This window comes from Micropterus dolomieu, linkage group LG14, assembly GCF_021292245.1.
Source record: "Micropterus dolomieu isolate WLL.071019.BEF.003 ecotype Adirondacks linkage group LG14, ASM2129224v1, whole genome shotgun sequence".
Classification (NCBI taxonomy): domain Eukaryota; kingdom Metazoa; phylum Chordata; class Actinopteri; order Centrarchiformes; family Centrarchidae; genus Micropterus; species Micropterus dolomieu.
This window is the reverse complement of record NC_060163.1, coordinates 6,214,365-6,234,987: the sequence shown is the minus strand read 5'-3', so window position 1 is coordinate 6,234,987 and position 20,623 is coordinate 6,214,365. Positions and strand designations below refer to the sequence as shown.

The 20,623-nt window shown below is 41.9% G+C and overlaps 1 protein-coding gene across 1 annotated transcript in view; it reads left to right on the top strand.

The window, feature by feature from the left end:
• cacna1g (calcium channel, voltage-dependent, T type, alpha 1G subunit) overlaps positions 1–19,081 on the top strand; it is a 181,539-nt gene extending 162,458 nt beyond the window's left edge. The window contains exons 29-35 of the mRNA XM_046068495.1: positions 1,075–1,145; positions 2,337–2,415; positions 2,807–2,928; positions 3,878–4,303; positions 11,789–11,990; positions 13,715–13,884; positions 17,441–19,081. Coding sequence (XP_045924451.1) covers positions 1,075–1,145; positions 2,337–2,415; positions 2,807–2,928; positions 3,878–4,303; positions 11,789–11,990; positions 13,715–13,884; positions 17,441–18,424 — 2,054 coding nt within the window. The 3' untranslated portion in view covers positions 18,425–19,081. The remainder of the gene's footprint in view (positions 1–1,074; positions 1,146–2,336; positions 2,416–2,806; positions 2,929–3,877; positions 4,304–11,788; positions 11,991–13,714; positions 13,885–17,440) is intronic.
• The last annotated feature ends 1,542 nt before the right edge of the window (positions 19,082–20,623 follow it).

The window sequence follows — 20,623 nt, the reverse complement described above, 5'->3', positions numbered from 1 at the left end:
CTTAGAAAAGAACCATCATTAATTTGAGTCTTTTCGACTACGACAACTCAGAAGGCCTGTTAGCTGTGGAGAGAAGTGCAGCTTGATCTGATGAGGTGGGCAGAGAGGCAGGAAAGCTGAGAAAATTGTGGTGACTTTATTGTACTGATTTAGTTTTACCCACTAGTGCATCAGCTCACCTTGCTGTGAGCGGCAGTAGCCATTTTTCAGGGGCCTTTTTTAAGGGCTGCCGCTCAAGTTGCTTTGTCTTTTGCTATTGTTTACAATCTGCCCCCATACCAGAGCGTTTCCATGGGGATGTTCAGAGTAAATGCAAACACTTACGGGACCATAAGATTCATACATATATAGATTCATGGACTGTATATTGTAATCATATTCATATATTTGCATGCTACATTTTCATACTCAATCATACTCACTAATATTGCACATACTTATATAGGAATAGTTTGATAGTTTTATGAGAGGCTCAATACCACCCTGTATGTGCCTGTATGGTAAATACAAGGGTAAAGCCAACAGCCTGTTTGCTTAGCTTAGCATAAAGACTCGAAGCAGGGGGGAACAGCTAAAGAGTCTCTAAAATCTACCTACCAGCACCTGTAAATGTTGCTAAATAACATGTTATATCTCATTTGTTTAACCTACACAAGAAACGGAAACATTAAAATGACTATTTGCAGTTTTACAGGGAGTTACTTTTTGGAACCATTTCTTGGATTATGCCAGTGACTCGCTGACGTTTTCTCATCACTCACCATTGTCACTGGCCAAGGACAAGAAAAAACTGCTATTCCATTCTTTATTATGCATTATATATCAGTCTTGGTGTACTTCCTATGGTACCCCAACACCATACCAGTGACCTGAATCAAGCTGCAACCCCAATCAGGAAGATGTGACCTCCATCTGAAAGCTTAATGTTATTCAATAAAAGGACATCTGTGCCTACACTAACAGAGCAGGATTAATCTGTGGCAGGCGATGGCACAAGTCCCTGTTCTGTTATGTAAGACTGAACAATCTTAATATTGATAAAACACTTGTTAATTTTTCTGTGTGTCCCCACAGTATTGAAGCTCTTGAAGATGGCGGTGGGGATGAGAGCTTTGTTGGACACCGTTATGCAAGCCCTGCCTCAGGTACACAGTCAACTCAACTCAATAACACCCACTGAAGCCACTGAATCCTCTTTTCTTTCCTCATCTGTATTTCTCTCCATGGATCTTTCACTTCCTCACACGTCCCACAGAAGCTGTCCCTAAAATTACCTACCAGAGGCATTTCATTTTTGGTACTTCTGTTTCAGGGCACTGTTGTTTCCCATGAGCCTTTTGCAAACTCTAGAGACCCTTATTTGCATAACCAGCGCCCTGCAGAGATTGGGGAGTGAATATAGCTTGAGGTTTAGTTTTGAACGGTGGTGGGTGGATTTGAGGGTGGTGGAGTTGTTAAATCAGAACAACTTCTGCAGTGTTTGGATTGAGAGAAAAAATAACACTCAGTCTTATGTTCACAGCATTCTTTGATACTACCTCTGTCATTCAGAGTGGGTTGAGCATTGTTCCAGGCTAATTCCTCCTAGAGCTTTGTTGGAAGCATTCATAATTAATAAATTTGGTAATAGGCGGAGGTGGGGGTGTGAGCAGCCGCATGCTGATTAGCATGGACAGTAGCAGCAGGAGCAAACCTTTGAAAACCTCAAGCGTTCCATAACCTAAACCAACCTCTGTATCAAAGCTCACTGTTATCCCCTGTTATTTTTCACTCTTATCCAGGATAACAGTCCCAATCCAAGCACAGGTTTATCAGCTGTAGCTAGCTAGCCAGCTAGGTAATGAAGCTAATGTTAGCATAAAGAGTTGATGGAAAACATCCTCTCCCTCTCCACCGACTTTTAAATGTTTCCAGCTGACCATTAAAACGCAAACCCTGCTCAGAGGTCTTAAATTTGCAATTGATGGCTACCGTGCTAAACAATGCTGCATGTCCCAGGAAAAGTCAGCATCCTCACCAGTTGATGATCCATATAGAAGACCTGGAAATATAGTATCTGTTATCACTTATATCAATCTATTAATATACAATTGTTTTTCTGCTTTTGGAAAGGGTAAAAACAACGGATCCATTTGCTAATCTATGATTGGACGGTCACTGTACGGTGGTGGGGCTTAGCAAATGGTCAACTGCCATAGCTTATATTTACCCCTGGTTGCTTCATCACGATCTTACATTTTGGAATGAGCTGTTTGTTGTCCCTCGTTGTTGGTTTATTTTGCCAGGGATTTCTCTCTTCTGACTAATCCCTCTCTCTTCCTGTTGTCTCTCTGCAGGTGGGGAATCTGGGTCTTCTCTTCATGCTTCTCTTCTTTATCTTTGCAGCGCTGGGAGTAGAGCTGTTTGGTGACTTGAGTAAGGACACATGCATCATGCATACAGGCAGTCAGGCAAACCAGACAAAGCACAAACAAAGATTCGCGGACATACATACCACTCAGGCCATGCACAGGCACGCTCCGAGTTTAGGTTCCCCCTCTGTGGGTTTAATCTGTCTGATGTTAATTGCTTTCTAAGACCCTTTGTTGAAATACCATATTGATTTCTCTACTTTTTGTCTAACTGAAGCTAGTAGCTTTTGTGTAATACAGCAGTGTTACAGTTTCATTGTGAAGCCCTATGTTGTGGATGAACCGACCTGAAAAGCCATGAAAGTTACTATTTTCCAATTATTCATGTCTGTCTTTTACTGTCTGACTATTCCTCTCCTTCTCCATCGCCTCGCTGCTCCTCCTTGTGTCCCCAGTTTGTGATGAGCTCCACCCATGTGAAGGTCTGGGGCGCTATGCTACATTCAGAAACTTTGGGATGGCATTTCTGCTGCTCTTCAGAGTTTCCACTGGAGACAACTGGAATGGCATAATGAAGGTGAAACTGCACACACTACAGTTCGGGATCCTGAAGACGTACAGTACATGCACAGATCGCATGTTCAATCTTAACGTGTATGGTCATGGTATTGGTATGTCATCTATGTGGGCAGCCTACTCCCTTTTTACAGATGACTACAAATTTAAACTGGAAATGGACTGTGTTTGTTGTTGTTACAATGTGTTAACCTGCTCATCAGGAAGGGTTAGAGGTTGCTTCCATACTCTTGAGGAGCTATGGACTAACCCAGGTACCGATTCCAGACGACCAATTTACCTCCTGGGTCATCCCCATTTGCTGATTCTTTTTCGCCCAGGGCCAAATAATAGTTGGTCGTTTTTATATTCTATTAGTACTAGAATTGCCAAGAAAGTAAGTTGCCAGTTACCTAATTTTCAAGCACTTAGATATAGTTGTCTGTCTTGTCTCTATGTTCTATTTCACGCCAGTAACCCTAGAAATCACTTTTATATTGGACAATTATGCAACACACTTAAGTCCAATGCCAACGTTTATGTAATGAGGCAGAAGAGTGCGGAGGTCGTGCTGATGGATGAGCAAAGTTGTGCATCTGACTTTCACACCGGAGACCAGACTTCATGTCACATAACTTTTTGTCGCATGAACATGATATATTTGACTGGATAAGAGAAAGCTTTGACCTGCTGATCACCAAAGTCAGCAGGCTTTTTTTCCTTTGGGCAACATAAATGTCATTCTCATAGTTGTTCAGACATTTCACTAAACATCAAATGGTGCCAGATGAAAAGTCAGAGCCTCACCGAAGTGATTGGACTATATCCTCTTGGGACCTTGAATGTCTGTACCACATTTATTGGCAATCCTTCCAGTAGTTGTTGAGATGTTTCATGACTGACTGACTGACTAGGTTTTGCAGAATCATCCAAATACCAGTGCTCATATCATGTTTTGATGCTTCTTCCAGGACACGCTGAGGGACTGTGGCAGCAGCACCACCTGCTACAACACTGTGGTCTCGCCCATCTACTTCGTCTCCTTCGTTTTGACCGCTCAGTTTGTCCTGGTCAACGTTGTCATTGCCGTCCTGATGAAGCACCTAGAGGAGAGCAACAAGGAAGCCAAGGAGGAGGCGGAGATGGAGGTGGAGTTGGAACTGGAGAACAGGCTCCTGGCAGAAGCGGGAGACATGGCGGCAAGGTCACCCCAGCTCAACCCCCTGGCATTGGGCATGGACAGGTCAAGTTCGGGGGGTTCCCCCTGGAGATCCACTGGAGGAGGGGACAGGGAGCAGGAAAGGGACGGTCCTATGGACTCACCCACTGCTGATATAACCAGAGACTCTGTAAACATCAGAGCAGAACCCCCTTCATGCCCGGAGCCCCCACTGGAGGTGATAAATCTGTTTTTGTGTATCTTGAATGTTGTGTATATGTGTGAGTGTTATTGTAATTTTGATCGCATTATTCACCATGGTTCCCATATCAGCCTCATTAACATGTTCTCAAAACACATATTTGTGATTAATGACAAACAATGGATTTTACTGAAAAACACTGAGAAAAAAACAGAATACTAAAAAAAAAAAAACATCTCCTATGTAGATCCCAATTGTAGCTTGTTTAGTTCCATTAACACTTTTGTGACATCCTTGAGTAAAAGTGCGACACATTCAGATTACTTCTAGGCCAGTATGTTCGATTCTCGCTGGTCCGACCACACGACTAGACAGATGTCTACGAGGTCACTTCCTGCTGGGGGCCAGGCTGTGCGACCAGTCAGATGACCCCCACTTCTCTGCTCATTAGTTCTGACTCCAGCCCGATCAGTTAATTCTGTTGACCGTGCTGAGGGACGATGAGCATGCTGAATGGTCTCTGAATTAATAGATTTCTTGGGAAGAATGTCTCTTCTCTGTCTCTGTGTCATAACTGTAGTCCATACGTAAACAAACTATAGCGGATATGGCCATATTGGGATGTATTCATTACACGTTCTCATTGTTAAAATATAAGTGGATACATTCACAAGGGTAAGTATAACTTTTGATATGAGCTTGTGGGTCAAGATACACTTAAATACTGTATTCTCTATAAAAATGTTTCTACCACACATGTACAACACATAGAAGTGACTGTTATTTCAATATTGACATATTCTCTTCACAAATTAGACACTTGTTTAAAAGAGACTGCATTATTTTGGTTTATGCCAAGTCAATAATGTATTCAGAAAATATACTAGATATGCAAATGTATTATTCTGTATACTGACCCATATCAGGATGGTTTACAGTTTGTGTGCGTGTCTGACTGTGTGTGTGTGTAGCTGGTCCCTGTAGAGGACGTGCCAGTCATGGATAGGTCACAGTGCCATGGGAAAGCTGGACCACAGGGCCTTGTTGTTCACTTCAACAGCTATTTCCAGACAGCGGGGAACTTTCTGGGGATAGGAAATAGAGGTCTCGCTATCGTTATGTTTCCCCTCTAAGATGTTATCCGTCTTCCTCCGCCGCTCTTCCAAAACATGTGTGGTTAAGCCACAATCTGTTCTGGAGCCCTGTGGGACACCAGCTTTTCTCGCGGTGTTGTAGTGCCCCCTTGTGGAATTAAGTTGTAACACACGAGAGCCTGTGGTGGATGTTTGTTGGGAGGAGGTTGTGTATATTCGGTTAATGTGCACTGCATGAAAGTTTTAAATTATTTAGTAAAACGCTCCAGGCTAAGTTTGATAGATCATCTAGCTCTTGTACTTAGATGTGTGTTTTTTTGTCTTGTTTCTGTTTGTATATCTGTTTGTTTCTACCTGATGAACTGTCTTTTTCCTTCCCTTTCTTTCTTTCCACATTTGTCCATGTGTTTTTGTCTTGACTTCTGTCCTTCCTCTTCTCCTGTCCCTGTCTGTTTTTCAACAACTTCTGCCTCTTTTCTTTCTCTCTGTTTCTCTCTCTGGTCTGTCTTTTCTCTCTTCATTATCTAAGTTTGTCCAGCGGAGAGCGCAGTTTGACTCGGTCTCCCTGGTCATCCAGGGCTCAATGGAGGGAGAGTTGAGTTTGATGGACAACCTGTCTGGCTTTATCTGCCACTTCTACGCGCTGCCCCCCAAGCCCAGCAAGCACAGCACCGACAAGAAGGTCAATAATTACCAGAATGATGACTCACCTCCTCCATTTCATACGTCCAATAGGTCTTATTTCTCTCCAGCATGTAGGGCCGCACAAGTAATCATGAGAAAACTAATCACAAAGTTGCTGCTGTAATTTTCAAAAACAAAATCCAGAATGGTTGCAGATAGTCTTGCTTTCCTTTATCGGGCTTTCTTAAAACAAGCAATAATGCCTTTAAAGGGTTGGTTCACCTGAATAACAAAACATTCCATTTTCTCAGTAAGTGGAATCCAGCCATGCAAACAGTTTAGCCCAGTAGTTTTGAGATATTGGTCTTTGAGATTTATGCCTCCAACTCAGTGCAATAAAGGTTAATGGAATATTGTTTGCGGTTGTCGTTGTGCTCACAGCATTTAGTAATGATACATAAAAATAAAAATTTAACAGCAGCATGTCCTTTCAGAATGTCCTGTTCACTCCTGTTAATTCACAGTCCTCACTGGAACAACTTTCAACCAAAGAAATAGTCCTTATGAAAACGTTCTACAGGGTGTTCTGTGGGAACACTGATTAAAATTAACTTTCCAGTGTTGTGAGCAGCACAAACACAATTGTACTGTCCTCCATTAAACTAAGTCAGTCTTGTTTTGAACTGGAAATTTCGCTAACAAGAACCGTACGTTGTGAGGAAGTTTTGATTATAAACCTACAGAGAGGAAGAAGGAGGAAACAAGATAGAGAAAGGGGGGGAGGTGCAGAATACTAGTGGCCATGTTGAAAATATGTATCTTGCTTTAACATATTGTAAATAACATTGGTGTGTTTTGCGGACCAATATATCCAATGCTGCTGGTGCCCAACAGGAGGTAACCAGATGATTCTAAAAGGTCATACTACCAGCATAAGAAACAATTAACATCGGAATTCTGCTATTCAAAATTATGTTTACAGACGTCTTCTCTAATCTGCTTAGAAACCTATTCAGACCTTTTAAAAGTAAGGGCAAATTTTAGATTTTTCATGTCATAGACGTACAATAAGGGGTCGCAAGTAGATCTGACTGTGTCAGGGTCACAATCAAAAAAAGTTTGGAGCCACTGTACCAGAGTTAATTCAGAAAATATATTGTTGTTGTTTTTTTAATTTGGGTGAACTGACCTTTTAAATGAAGCCGATCACTCAACTAGTATGGAGATGAGCTTGGTTGACTTTTGAAACTATAGATTTTTATTGAAAACAGGTGAAATTATCTCACCACTTGTTTTAATGAATATGAATTTTTATGACTCAAAACCAGACTAAATTACTTAAAGATGGATAAAGTACGCAGAGTACAGAATCCCTGGCCTACAAAGTAAAAGACAGTTATGCAGGAATTTAGTGCTAACCGTCAATAGGACTTCATTTCATTCGATTCATGACGAAGCATGCTAATGTGATGTTTTGCACATATCATGCAGCCCTGCAGCCATTACCATGTTTGCACTGGCATTCCTCCACATTGAATATTTTTTCCCCGTTCTAACCAGCCTCTGTTGCCCACCACAGTGCAGTGCGTCATATCCCTCCTCAGCTATGATCTCATTCCCTCGCTCACGTCTCCGCTCACTTATATTCAGCCATGCTTGGCAGGTTTTTGGTGTGGTTCAGCAGCCTCAGTGACATGGTTTAGAGTTCGCTCTGTCTCTCCTGTACAACTTTGTGTGTATTTGTGTCTGTTTGTACGTGCAGCATGTTTGTGTGTTTATATGTGCGAAACCCTACTCACAGAGGACTGATAACCCACCAAAGACATTCCTGAAGCCAGCAGGTCACACTCTAACACACAAGTCTGCAGAGTAATGGCTCAATCAATAGGCTATGGATCACTGAGTCACTGAATAATACATGTGGGTGCCTCTTTCCCTCATTTGAAAGCAAATTTTGGCCAATTACATTAGCATTGCAAAACCAAATCTACTAAAAGCTTTAAATGCGTTTGGGATGTCATTATTAGACACCATAGGCTACCTCTCTCCTTCTGATACGTAAGCAGAAATGTTTTCCATTGAGTTTCGCCGAGGGTCCACGAGCCTCTCTGCTCGGATGGCCCATCTGCCTGTCAGCAAGCAGTTCCACTGTTAAGCAGGTAGAAGGTCAAATATACAGCAGCTTCTCTTAAAGAAGCCAGAAATGCTCAAGGCTTCTAAACACAGCAACACTGAAGCCAAACTCTGCAGCGCGCTAAGTTTCACTCATGTGACTTGGACTAGCTAGCATCTCAGCTAATTTAGCTGTGTAGGCACTTAGTTGTTTGGATTAAGCATCAGAAAATGTTAAATTTAGTTTACATTACAATACATAGAATATAAATGAATCCCCTTCCTGTCTGCTTGTTTGAGAGTGTGACTGTCTCATTACACCACTTTAAACACTTTATCTGTCAGAATTGTCAGGCTGTACATTTTGGTGTGTGTGTGTGTGTGTGTATGTGTGTCTGGATTGTGTCATAATATTGCTGTTGGTAACCCCATACTACAATAATTGCAATGCAGTTTGAAAAGTGTTGCTTAGTCTTATTTCCTTGTTGCTTCGCTCTGCCACATACTTCCAGCATTGGATATGTAGTTTCAAACATGTATTTTCCTGTTAGCTACATGTCTTATCTGTGTGTAGCGTCCTTATTTATGTGCATTTGTTTTCTCTGCTCACCAACCGTTGTCTCTTCCTGCCTAGATCCCTCTAGCGGAGATGGAAGCTCTGTCTCTGGCCTCTGAGAAATCCTGGTCCCTAGCTCTGACAGACGACTCGGCCCCCGACGATTTTAACCCCCTCTTTCTAACCAGTCTGGAATGCAATGTACTGACAGTTCCTCTCTTTCTCTTTCTCCATCCCTCTTCCTCCTCTTCCCCTCTGCAGTATCTTGTAGTGTTTCCTTTCCCAAGGCACTTCCAAAGCCACTTGTACCCTCACTACTCTCACACGCACACCAGGGTATAACAGATTTAGCTTGACAGAGGGAAACCACCTGGATGCTAAATTAGCTAAACAGCACATTTGTAGCTCACATGTAATCCCAGCACAAACAAAACCATTTAAAGAAGCTTTTTCTAAAAATATTAATAACGGATCACATGACTACCTGTTGGTGCACCCACTGAGAACTATCGCGACTGTTAATCTGCTCAGCTCTAAAGAGCTTTTTTAAGCTCAGTATTTTGGTTTTCTGACCCGCAACATCACTGTTTTGATTCACTTTCAACAGATCCTGCTTGTCTTCAGCCACAGAAGGCAGCTGTTTTCAGCAAAACCCCACTAAAAACTGACTGTACACAACTTGCTCAGCACCAGCCAGCAGCGAGACAAAGTTAACAATTAGCTTAACATGGAGCATTTAGCGTTTAAAGGGGGGCCAACGAGTGAGAATTTGACTTCTTATCACCAGGTGACCACAAAAACTCTAAATGATTACTAATGTTGCTCCACATCTACTGGATATGTAATAGGCAGTTGTTTGCTAACAAGTTCTGCAGAAATCTAGTGATGGCAGTTGCAGTTGCAGCTGCTGTGTGATTCTATGTGATTATTGGCATTTTCACATTATTCTAATGGCATAATTTCTTGTGTTTAGAAATAACAGTCCTGATAAATATATGTGTGTTTTTAATACTACCACTGGTGGGCACTAAAGTCAGATACCTACAAATTCTAAACATAGAGGCTCATTTTTAACAATGCATGAGGCCACATATGATTAATTGTTTTATACCACAAAAATACATTAACACTTTATTATACAGGTCCAGTAGTTTTCCTGTAATTTCTTATATATCGATATAAATATATAGATATGTAAATTCATAGGAAAGTTCCTTGAAACAACTATGTAATTTGTAATTACTTAAAGGGACAATGGAGACGGTGTTTGTGTTGATACACTTCACAATAAATTATTCCCCTGAATTGCTAGCAAAACATTAGGAGTCAGCGTAAATGAAAAATGTGTCTTAAAGGAAGCATACAGTTCAACATATATAGAGGATAAAGTGTCCAATAATAAATGAGTTATTGAATGAATATTTTCTTTCATATGGAGCCCTTTTCTGCTTACTAAAACACAACTGACTAAACTTTGTCTCTATTTTCTCTATAATTAGTCCCAAATTACATCATCCTTTCTAGGAAACTTTCAAGGAAATTACCAGGAAATGACAGACCTATAAAATAAGGTGTTACCCAAAATACTTTATATACGTCCTGAATACATGTCTAATTGCCTAGCATGTGTGAGTTAAAATAATTTATCGGGACACTGTAGTTAATGGTCTACAGTCTAACTGCCATTATAAATCAGTGCACACACAATTGCAGTATTTCATTTATGCCCCATGGAAAACTGATCGAGCCAGCTGCGTTAAGTGTTGATTTCTTTTGATATAAGCACAAGAACGCACTCCAAACTTGTCTTGATTTGGAAAATAATGGACTTGCTGAAAGGAATGCCACTGATTTTCTCATACATACAGGACATGCTGTCAAGCATTCAGGCTTATGCATGCATCCTCACCAGAATTCATCTGTACGCTTCTCTATGGGAACCTGTCCCAGAGGGATCTGTCAGTAAGGGAAATGACATCTTCCCTTTGAACTGAAAAAGAATCGAATGTCATCTGGTTGTCAGGGTTTAATTAACAGCCTGTTTGGTTCATTAATGATCATATCACTTTACTGTAGTCACTTTTCTTCCCCAGAGAGGGTCACTGTAACCTTGGCCCGTGTTGCACACATCCAGACCAGCGATGCATTGGGATCGATTTACATATCATCAGTCTCAATAACGGAGAACCCCGGCCAACACATGACATGAAATCACTGTTAAATGGATTGTGCTGGGACAAATACAAAGAAGTGGTGGTGGGGGGGGTAGAGGAGTACAAGAGGCGTTGAAAGACCCTGGTGAATCTAACCCTAGGCCCTCAAACTTTCTCTTCTCTTTCTCATTCCACCTTTCCAGCCTAATGTGTGTTACTCTCCAGTCCAGTCCAGTCCAGTCCAGTCCAGTAGAGTAGTGCGCCTCCTCACCTGCCAGTTGCAGTTTTCTCTCCTTCACCTTATCTTTTATTTTTCTTTCTCCTCTCTCTCACTCTCTCTCTCTCTCTCTCTCACTCTGTAACCTTGTGTTTTTCTCCTTTTCTCTCTTTCTTCTTCTCCTCAGTTTTCTGTCTTTTTCCTATGTGCTTTACATGTGAGTCCACGTCTTTTCATATAGTCCTTTCCTATGGGTCTTCTTATGTGTCGGTAGTGTTGTCTGTACTGTGGCTTTCACTCCTCTCTGAGTTGTCATGTGTTTTCTACGGAGGGGTGTGAAGTGTGCCGGAGCTCCAGTAGCTCTGTGATGAATGTGAACTGGTTCTGTGATGGGTCAGGCTGCAGGACACTGCCCCAGCTGACACACAATCACGGAGCAGGCTGACATAAAGTCACACGACTGCGGGGGTAAATGCAGACACCATACGCAGAGTGTCTTACACTTAAAAAAGAAAGAAAGCGCTTGGAAATTTCAGCCTAGCACAGTCTTGTTTCTGTGATCTGTGGCAGCTCCGTGCCAGTCAACTCCAACAGGCAAAGATCCTGTGTGTTTTCTGTGTATGCTGAGGACTACTGCCTCTTTGTTCACATTGTGTATTAGAAGGATATCAAATATGAATGTGTTAAAAAGAGTGTGAAAGTGCTTGAGTCGCCCCAGTCCTTCTAGCTCTAGAGGGACCCTGACTCTCTTCTCTCTTTCACCAGTCTGAGCAGCTCGATCCTGGGGAGCCACTGGAGGACAACCTGCTGAGCGTCAGGAAGCCCGCAGTGGGACGCACACACTCCCTACCCAATGACAGCTACATGTTCCTCCCCCTGCAGCCCCTTGGTGACACAGCTCCAGCACAGCTTCAAGCACAGGCACAGGGGCCCCAGTACATACTGGGTACCCACAGGGCCCAATCAGGTACTGTATGATACATTATATACAACCCCAATTTCAATGAAGTTGGGACGTGTGTAAAACGTAAGTAAAACCAGAATACATTCATTTGCAAATCCTTTTCAACCTATATTCAATTTAATACACCACAAAGACAAAATATTTAATGTTCAAACTTTATTGTTTTTTGCAAATATTCACTCACTTTGAATTTGATGCCTGCAACACGTTCCAAAAAAGCTGGGACAGGGGGAAAAAAAGACTGGGAAAGTTGAGGAAAAATAACACCTGTTTGTTTGCTGTGGTCTGACGAGTCCACATTTCAAATTGTTTTAGGAAATTATGGACGTCATGTCCTCCAGGCCAAAGAGGAAAAGGACCATCCGGATTGTCATCAGCGCAAAGCTCAAAAGCCAGCATCTATGATGTTATGGGGGTGTGTTAGTGCCCATGGCATGGGTAACTTGCACATCTGTGAAGGCACCATTAATGCTGAAAGGTACATACAGGTTTTGGAGCAACATATGCTGCCATCCAAGCAATGTCTTTTTCAGGGACGTCCCTGTTTATTTCAGCAAAACAATGCCAAGCCACATTCTGCACGTGTTACAACAGCGTGGCTTCGTAGTAAAAGAGTGCGGGTACTGGACTGGCCTGCCTGCAGTCCAGACCTGTCTCCCATTGAAAACGTGTGGCGCATTATGAAGTGCAAAATACAACAACGGAAACTATTGAGCAACTGAAGTTGTATATCAAGCAAGAATGTGAAAGAAATCCACCTACAAAGCTTCAACAATTGTGGCGAGTGGCGATGGTGCAATGAATAAGACTATCCCTTTGGTGTGAGAGACCTGGGTTCAATCCCCCACTGTGCCCGTTCACCATTTTGTCCCTGAGCAGGACACTTAACCCCTAGTTGCTTCAGAGTTGCGACCTCTGATATGTATAGCAATTGTAAGTTGCTTTGGATAAAAAGCGTCAGCTGAATGAATAAATTCAAAAACACTGTTGACAAGTGTCTTCAGTTCCCAAACGCTTATTGAGTGTTGTCAAAAGGAAAGGTGATGGAACACAGTGGTAAACATGCCCCTGTCCCAGCTTTTTGGAACGTGTTGCAGGTATCAAATTCAAAGTGAGTGAATATTTGCAAAAAACAACAAAGTTTATCAGTTACATTACAAATCTTGTCTTTGTAGTGTATTCAATTGAACATAGGTTGAAAAGGATTTGCAAATCATTGTATTCTGTTTGTATTTACGTTTTACACAACGTCCCAACTTCATTGGAATTGGAGTTGTATTTTTTGTTGAATTTGTGACACCGCAAAAAATGGAATGCCTTGATTTTTAACCTAATGCAGGTTAGGGCTGCAACTAACGATTCATTTCATTAGCAGATAATCTGTCGAACATTTTGACCAGTGTTTCCCAAAGCCCAAGATTAAGTCCTCAAATGTCTTGTTTTGTCAACAACCTGAATATATCCAGTCATAGAGGAGTCTAGAAACCATAAAATATTCACATTTTAGAAACTGGAATCAGAAAACTTATTTTCTTAAAAAATTAGTCAAACCAATTAATCGATTATGAAAATAGCTGGCGATTAATTAAATAGTTGACAAGTACTCGATTATTAGACTAAACGCTGCTGCTCTAATGCAGGCTGACAACAGCCGAGGAAGATGCAGGTCACTACCTCTGAGAATGTACAAACCGGCTGTAAGTGTTAACGTTGTTACTTACCCCCAGGCTCCACTGGCTCGGTGCGTTCACAACCGGACGAGGTTTCCCAGCAGCTGACCGTTCCCACAGACCTCTTCAGACCCATCAGCCCCCACAGCCACTCAGACTCGGAGAGTATACCACCACTACCCCCTCCCAGACGCACACATACACTCAGCCGTACGCTTCGCAGACAGGTGACTAAATCGTTCTGTTTTATATTTTCACTTTACTCTGAATCTCCTGTCTGTATCTGTACTGTATGTGATGAAAGCTGTGTTTTATGACTGTGGTTCTCAGCCATGTGACATTCAGGCCCACTGATGTAGAAGTTTTTATTCATACCAAATGCTACAGAGGCTGATTTTACTGATTAAAGTGAAAACCTAAGACCTTTGGGTTAAGAATTGGTGTTGTTTTAATTGAAAGGAGTTTTAGGGCCGCTATTGGGGCATGTTTAAAATTAAAGTTGTAAGGTTATGAGAAATAAATGCATAATGCTAAGAAAACTTTAATGAGAATAAAGGTGTTATTATAAAATAATATTTAGAGAAATAAATATTTCAGAAATAAAGCTGTAATGTTGCGTGAAAAATGCTAAATTTTGTAAAAAAAAATAAGTATTAATACTAAAGCTAGTGCAGTTCTGTCCAAGGATGGTGGGTTAACAGGTGGGAGCAGCATTTGAGGTTAACTCTTCCGTTCAAAATCCAATCCCACTTAAACGTAAGTGAAATTTGAAAATGTGTTACCATGATCTGTCACTTGCCACCCATGTGCCAATCTGCTTTTAAATTGAGCATTTAACTTTACGGACGTAGCTCACAACACCACCAGCACATAGTGTATGTGCTCAGCTGTTGACATAATGGCTAGTACAGTTTTATTCTATCTGTGATGAGTAGTAAATAGAGGTTTACTACTCAAAAATCACTTTTTTTGTGTAGGTGTAGTTCACAAATATCACAATTAGCACCATGATATCATAGGTTTTAGGACAATAAAGCCATCAGCACCAATGTTTTTGCCAACTTGCTTGACAAATGTCTGATAGCTGTCGGGAAATGTATGGATTTCTTTTCTTAACAGATAAACAAATCCCATGACTTGTGTGCATCACTGGACATGTGTTAGTTAATGTATGTCAGTGAACTTTCTACGCATCAACTTTTGTCTTCAATGCTTTATTCTTGTAATATCGTGAGACTTTATTCTCGTAGCATATGACTTGTCTCCCAATTGTGGCTCTAAGACCTTGTCGCACAAAAATGTGTGTAATTTTCATAAATCTCTTTCCTCGTCGCATGTTCTAAACAATTTCATTTTTCTTCCTCCTTTTCTCCCCTTTTTCTTCTTCTTGGTCTGTTGCAAACTTATCGGCTGTCTCATTTTCCATATTGTATCTGTTATCCTCTGATCTCAGCTCAGTTGGGCCCAAAAGCCGCCTGACCCTGAGCTACTGCTCAAACACAGATACTCCTGTTTCTGAAACAGCGACAAACAGCAGACGTTAGCTACCATTAGGCCTTTCAGAAACATGTTCATCTTCCAAGAGACAGACAGACTAACACACGAACAGGCTTCCCCCCTTTCCCCCCTTTATCACTCATTTGATGTTTTGTCCACTGCTAACCATCAGCCACAAAGCATCTAAAATTCTCTAACAGGTAGCTTTGCTTGTAGGAGACCTTAATAGGACATTTAATAATTCTTCTATACTCTTATACAAGCAGCAGAAGCTAGGTGTAACATTGCATCAGTGGATTATTCGGAAGCTGAGTTATAGAATGTATTCAAGCCAGACCAAGACGTTATTTGGCTGAGATATTTACCCACAATGCAGTGCACTTACTACAAACTATAAAACTCAGGGGATTGCTACAGAGCGGCAAGTGCTGTCCATATGCATTAGGCCATTTTGTACTCACAGTACCACAGTGACAGAGCACTTGTGAATTTTCTATTTACTTGGTTAGTGCTTGAAACGTAAGTAGTTGTTCACCAGAGTACAGTAGTTATTGCACTTAACCTGATTTTGCTTCAAAAACGTCTGACAGGGTGATCTTTTTTTTTTTTTTAGTATGGTTCCTGTATAGACTCTTATTATTTGGTACTTGGTTTTTGTATTGCTGTGGCTGGTGATTGGCCTGGTTGTGATATCTTCGACCACTAGGTGTCACTGTGGCTACACCGTTCAGGCTCATGCAGGGAAACCCATGATTCCAAACATTTCTCAAAGTGCTGTGCCCTTAAACTCATGCATGCCTTGTTTCCTCATCTCTATACATTCAAGATATTTTAATGGACTTAAAATACTGTTCATTTCTTCACCTCAGTGTGTGGTCTATGAGGAACAAGTCATGAGTTCATGAGGACATTTTATGAGTTTTTGCAACCATTGTGCTTATTAACCCTTCCTCTCCTACAGTAGCTGCCTATTGTTTACCCTCTGACTGTTGGCCTCACACCCTGTACATAGTTTTGTTCAGACGTAAGGATGATGGCATGGGGACGCTGATAAATTTAACTAGAAACTGTGCTGCTGCCGGTTTACAGGCTTTTGTGTGAACGGTCAAAGGTTAGAGGGTCAGGCGGTCTGGCTCAGAGTTCACTGTGTCAGCCGGCGTCCAGTCAGCTGAGCTTCAGAGTACACTTTCCTGGGCCAAATGAGAAAAACAGCAGATGTGGGCTTCTTACTTGGAACAACATTCATGTCAGTACCTGCTACTTTCTCTGTGATATACTGAATTGGAACAGGAAAAAGGCTTAATTTATTTTATACCAACAAGGTGAAGGATTTTCAAAAACAAAGTTGTTTTTGATTAAATTCATAATCCTTATATACCAAAAAATGGGGGGGACAAACAGTATAAAAATACTCTGCTTATAAGTCTTTGTGTATGATATGGGTTTTCACTTGTTTTATAGTTTAAAAATATTTAAATAATTTCTATTCATTCTACCTCTTTAAAAAAACACAGAATCTATGAATAAGGAAATATTTTTCATTTCAGTAGTTTAACTGCTGGACACAAGATGTCTCCTACTTCACTCACTTCAAAGGTCCTGGGGGTTTTAAGTTTCCACATCACACTTGTGTAACTTCAATTCTGGATCGGCTTCCAAACTTGTTGTGATGTCACAAAGTCCTGCTGGGTACACACGTACACGTGTTAAACTCAGATTTCAGGTGAGCACAGAGAAATATTTCCCCTTCAGCAGATGAATGTGAAAACAGCCGTCGAGTGTCAAACTGCACACGCAGAGAAGCTCAAACACAGAAGTGAAGTAATGACAATAATCATTTGGGAGTGAAGGGGGGCTTTCACAATTATTCTTATCAGAATTGAATACAAAATACTGGCTGTGCCTCTGCAGAAGCAAAGAACACATCCAATAATGTCAAAAGTTGTTTACTCAACTTATTCTTATCAAATTGCGATATGGAGTTCTGCCATTGAGTAATGCAGTGTAACCTCTGTGTTCCTATGTTCGAATTCATGGAAGAATGTTGCAATTCCAATTGAACCCCACACTGTTGACAATGAGAAGTACAGAAAGGGCTCTGGGAATACGCTGGCCAGACTGTGAACTTTGACCCACACTGCTGCTTATCATCTTCATCACCTCGCTCTAACTAGTCTCCCCCTCTCATCCTCCCTTCCTCGCATCTCATATTTACCTCCATCTCTTCTCTCCTAAATATTTCACCAACCCCCCAACTCCCCTTCCTCTCCATACCCCGTTTTCCAGGTTGCAGTGTCTACTGATTCTCAGGAGGCCCTGTGTTCAGATGGAGGGGAGAGCAATGAAGGACTTTTAAATGTGGCCTCTCTGGGCCTCCCTCCATCCCCCTCCACCTCCTCCCCCACCAACTCTCCCTCACCCTGCTCCCATCATCATCAGCAGCCTGCTCTCTGCCTGGTCCCCGCCACACCAGGCGCCTCCCCTAAACCCTCCCGCCCCAGCAGCGTGCACACCCAGCTTCACAACCAGCACTGCCTCGCCTCCTCCTACCCTTCCTCCTCCTCGCCTCCTCCCCCATTACCAGCTAGGCCGCACCAACAGGATGAACCCTCTGTGGATCAGGAAGTGTCCCTCATTACCTGTGCAGGGTTGGCTTGCAGTGATGACATCGTGGCGGAGGACACTGGCGATAGCGTTAACGAGGGTTACAGCAGCTACGCAGGCTGCCGGCAAAGTCCATGTTTGAGGCAGCTGAAGAGGTTCCACAGTGCTGACACGCAGGGCCGCAGCGCCCTCCCGCCCCGTCTCCGCCCTTACTCCTGGTTGGATGACCCACGACGCCACTCTGTAGAGGTATGCCCCTCAGTGGAGTCCAGCCCACAGCGCAGCACCACCTCCACCTCCTCCGGCTTTGTGTCACGTGCCAATAGCCTGCAGATACACAGCCAGACCCCCATTCAGACCACACTGCCCTCACCCCGACGCAAGAAGAAGATGAGCCCGCCCTGCATCTCCGTGGACCCACCTGACGGACTTGAGCCTCAGGCTGGCCTCTTCCCATGTTCTGGTGGAATAGGGATGCCCCCTCCTCTGCCAAGCCGGGACACCTGCCTGAGGAGGAGAGCGCCCTCTAGTGACTCCAAGGACTCCTTTGACCTGGGAGTCGGAGAGGGTTCGGGACAGGACGGAGGCTCGCCCAACCCCAACAACAACCCCAAACTATTGACTCTTCCCAGTTTCTCCTTTGAGAAGACAAGCCCTGAGCACTGAACACTGATACTCCAACACACAGATACACACACGCACACAGCAGGACGAACCCTCCACACACACACAAACACACGATGCACTCTGTGGATCTGTGATGGTGATAGTTCTAGTAATAATGCTGTAGAGAGTAATAATGGTAAAACTACAACAAACAGTGAAAACATCCTTGGTTTCATAAGGAGTGCAGTACTGTGGTAGTGTGACCATCCCTTGTCTTTGTATTGTTACTGCCAAAACAACGAGAGAAGAAGAGAACAAATCAAACAACAACCAGACTGTTTCTCTTCTGCTACGCCTGCATGCCACTGGCTGCAGCTTGACCCCTTAACCTCTGGAGTGACATCAGCACCTGGGATTTGGCGCCCTCTGTGGTTGCCATCTGAACTGCCTGGTGTTGCGCAGGGTGGGCTTTGCCCAGCCAGTGGAGGTACAAAGCAATATGAACGTTTTAGAGACACTATTTTCTTAAATTATTGGGCCATAGTGTTTGTACAGGATGTTGTTTTTTAATTTCATTCGATTGTTATTTTCATGTCTTTTTTGTGATTTTTTCTTTTTTTGTCAAAATGGTTTGTCTCTGTCTCTTTTTTTCACTGTAGGATATTTCTAGCTTTCTTGGTTTACTGAGGAAAGTGAACGTTTTTCAAAGTGCTGAAAACCATGTATTTGTAGGAATAATATATAAATATATATATATATATTTATATATATATATATATAAATATATATATATAAAAATATATATATATATAAAAACAAGTCATTAAACTGAGCTTGGATTTTTAAGCACAAGCAGAGCGTCGTGGTTTGATTGTTTAAGTCAAAAGGAGGCTGCACTTAGTGTTTTTTCATTGATTGCTTGATTTACTAATGTCTCAGATAGCCCCAAAGGGTCTGTACACGGGATGTGAAGACTGAAGAAGTATTCGAAAAAAACACTTGAAACAAGTTGAAAATGTTGAAAAGGTGAAAATGACAAAGAAGTCCTAAAATTAACCAACCTCCAAAACCGAATCTCACTCCAAACTAAATTGAATAGTTGGCAGCCCTGTATGGCACATTTAGCTGCCTCTTGTGTCAACATATTTTTCTACTTAATTCTTAGGTTTTCGGCAGCGCACATTTCTTTTTCCTCTTTCTTTCTACTCGACACACCATCTCTGTTGCGATTGTCACTCCACTCTGAGTTCAACAAATACACTTTGTTGTACCCTGACTTCTTCTTAGAATGTGCTAACTTTTCATATTAAGGTGTGTGTATGTGTGTCTGCAGCAGATTTATATCCTTCTAAACACCAGAGATTGATGTTCATTCCTCACATTTCATCTCTGAGTGAAGACAGGACTGTCAATGCAAAAACCTGACTCCCAGGTTGCACAAACACACAAGCTTAATCAATCTGACCTCATGAGACAGAGCAGATCTTTCCACTGACATCTTAGGTAAAACGATAATGGTTTTCATTGGACAGTCCACATTTTTAAGAATGATTCATTATTATCAAATTTGTATATATAAATAAAATAAATAATACATAAGATAAAGATAAAAGCTGTATTTATACTTCTGCATTAATGGTCTTGAAGGTTTGAAGGTGAACAGAAGGCTCCTTCTGTTGTGCAATTACCCATTTGTTGTGTGAGACAAGATAAAATAGAAGTCACCTTGTTTTAACCCAAGGTAAAAAATTGTGTTCGTAGCCCACCGACACTCTGTATCGCATATATGTGAAAAAAGTTACATACAGTGGGGGAAAAAATATTTGATCCCCTGCTGATTTTGTACATTTGCCCACTGACAAAGAAATTATCTGTCTATAATTTTAGTGGTAGGTTTATTTGAACAGTGAGAGAAAATCAGAAAAACGCATGTCATAAATGTTATAAATTGATTTGCATTTTCATGAGTGAAATAAGTATTTGACCCCTCTGCAAAACATGACTTAGTACTTGGTGGAAAAACCACTGTTGGCAATCACAGAGGTCAGATGTTTCTTGTAGTTGGCCACCAGGTTTGCACACATCTCAGGAGGGATGTTGTCCCACTCCTCTTTGCAGATCTTCTCTTAAGTCATTAAGGTTTCGAGGACGACGCCTGGCAACTCGAACCTTCAGCTCCCTCCACAGATTTTCTATGGGATTAAGGTCTGGAGACTGGCTTGGCCACTCCAAGACCTTAATGTGCTTCTTCTTGAGCCA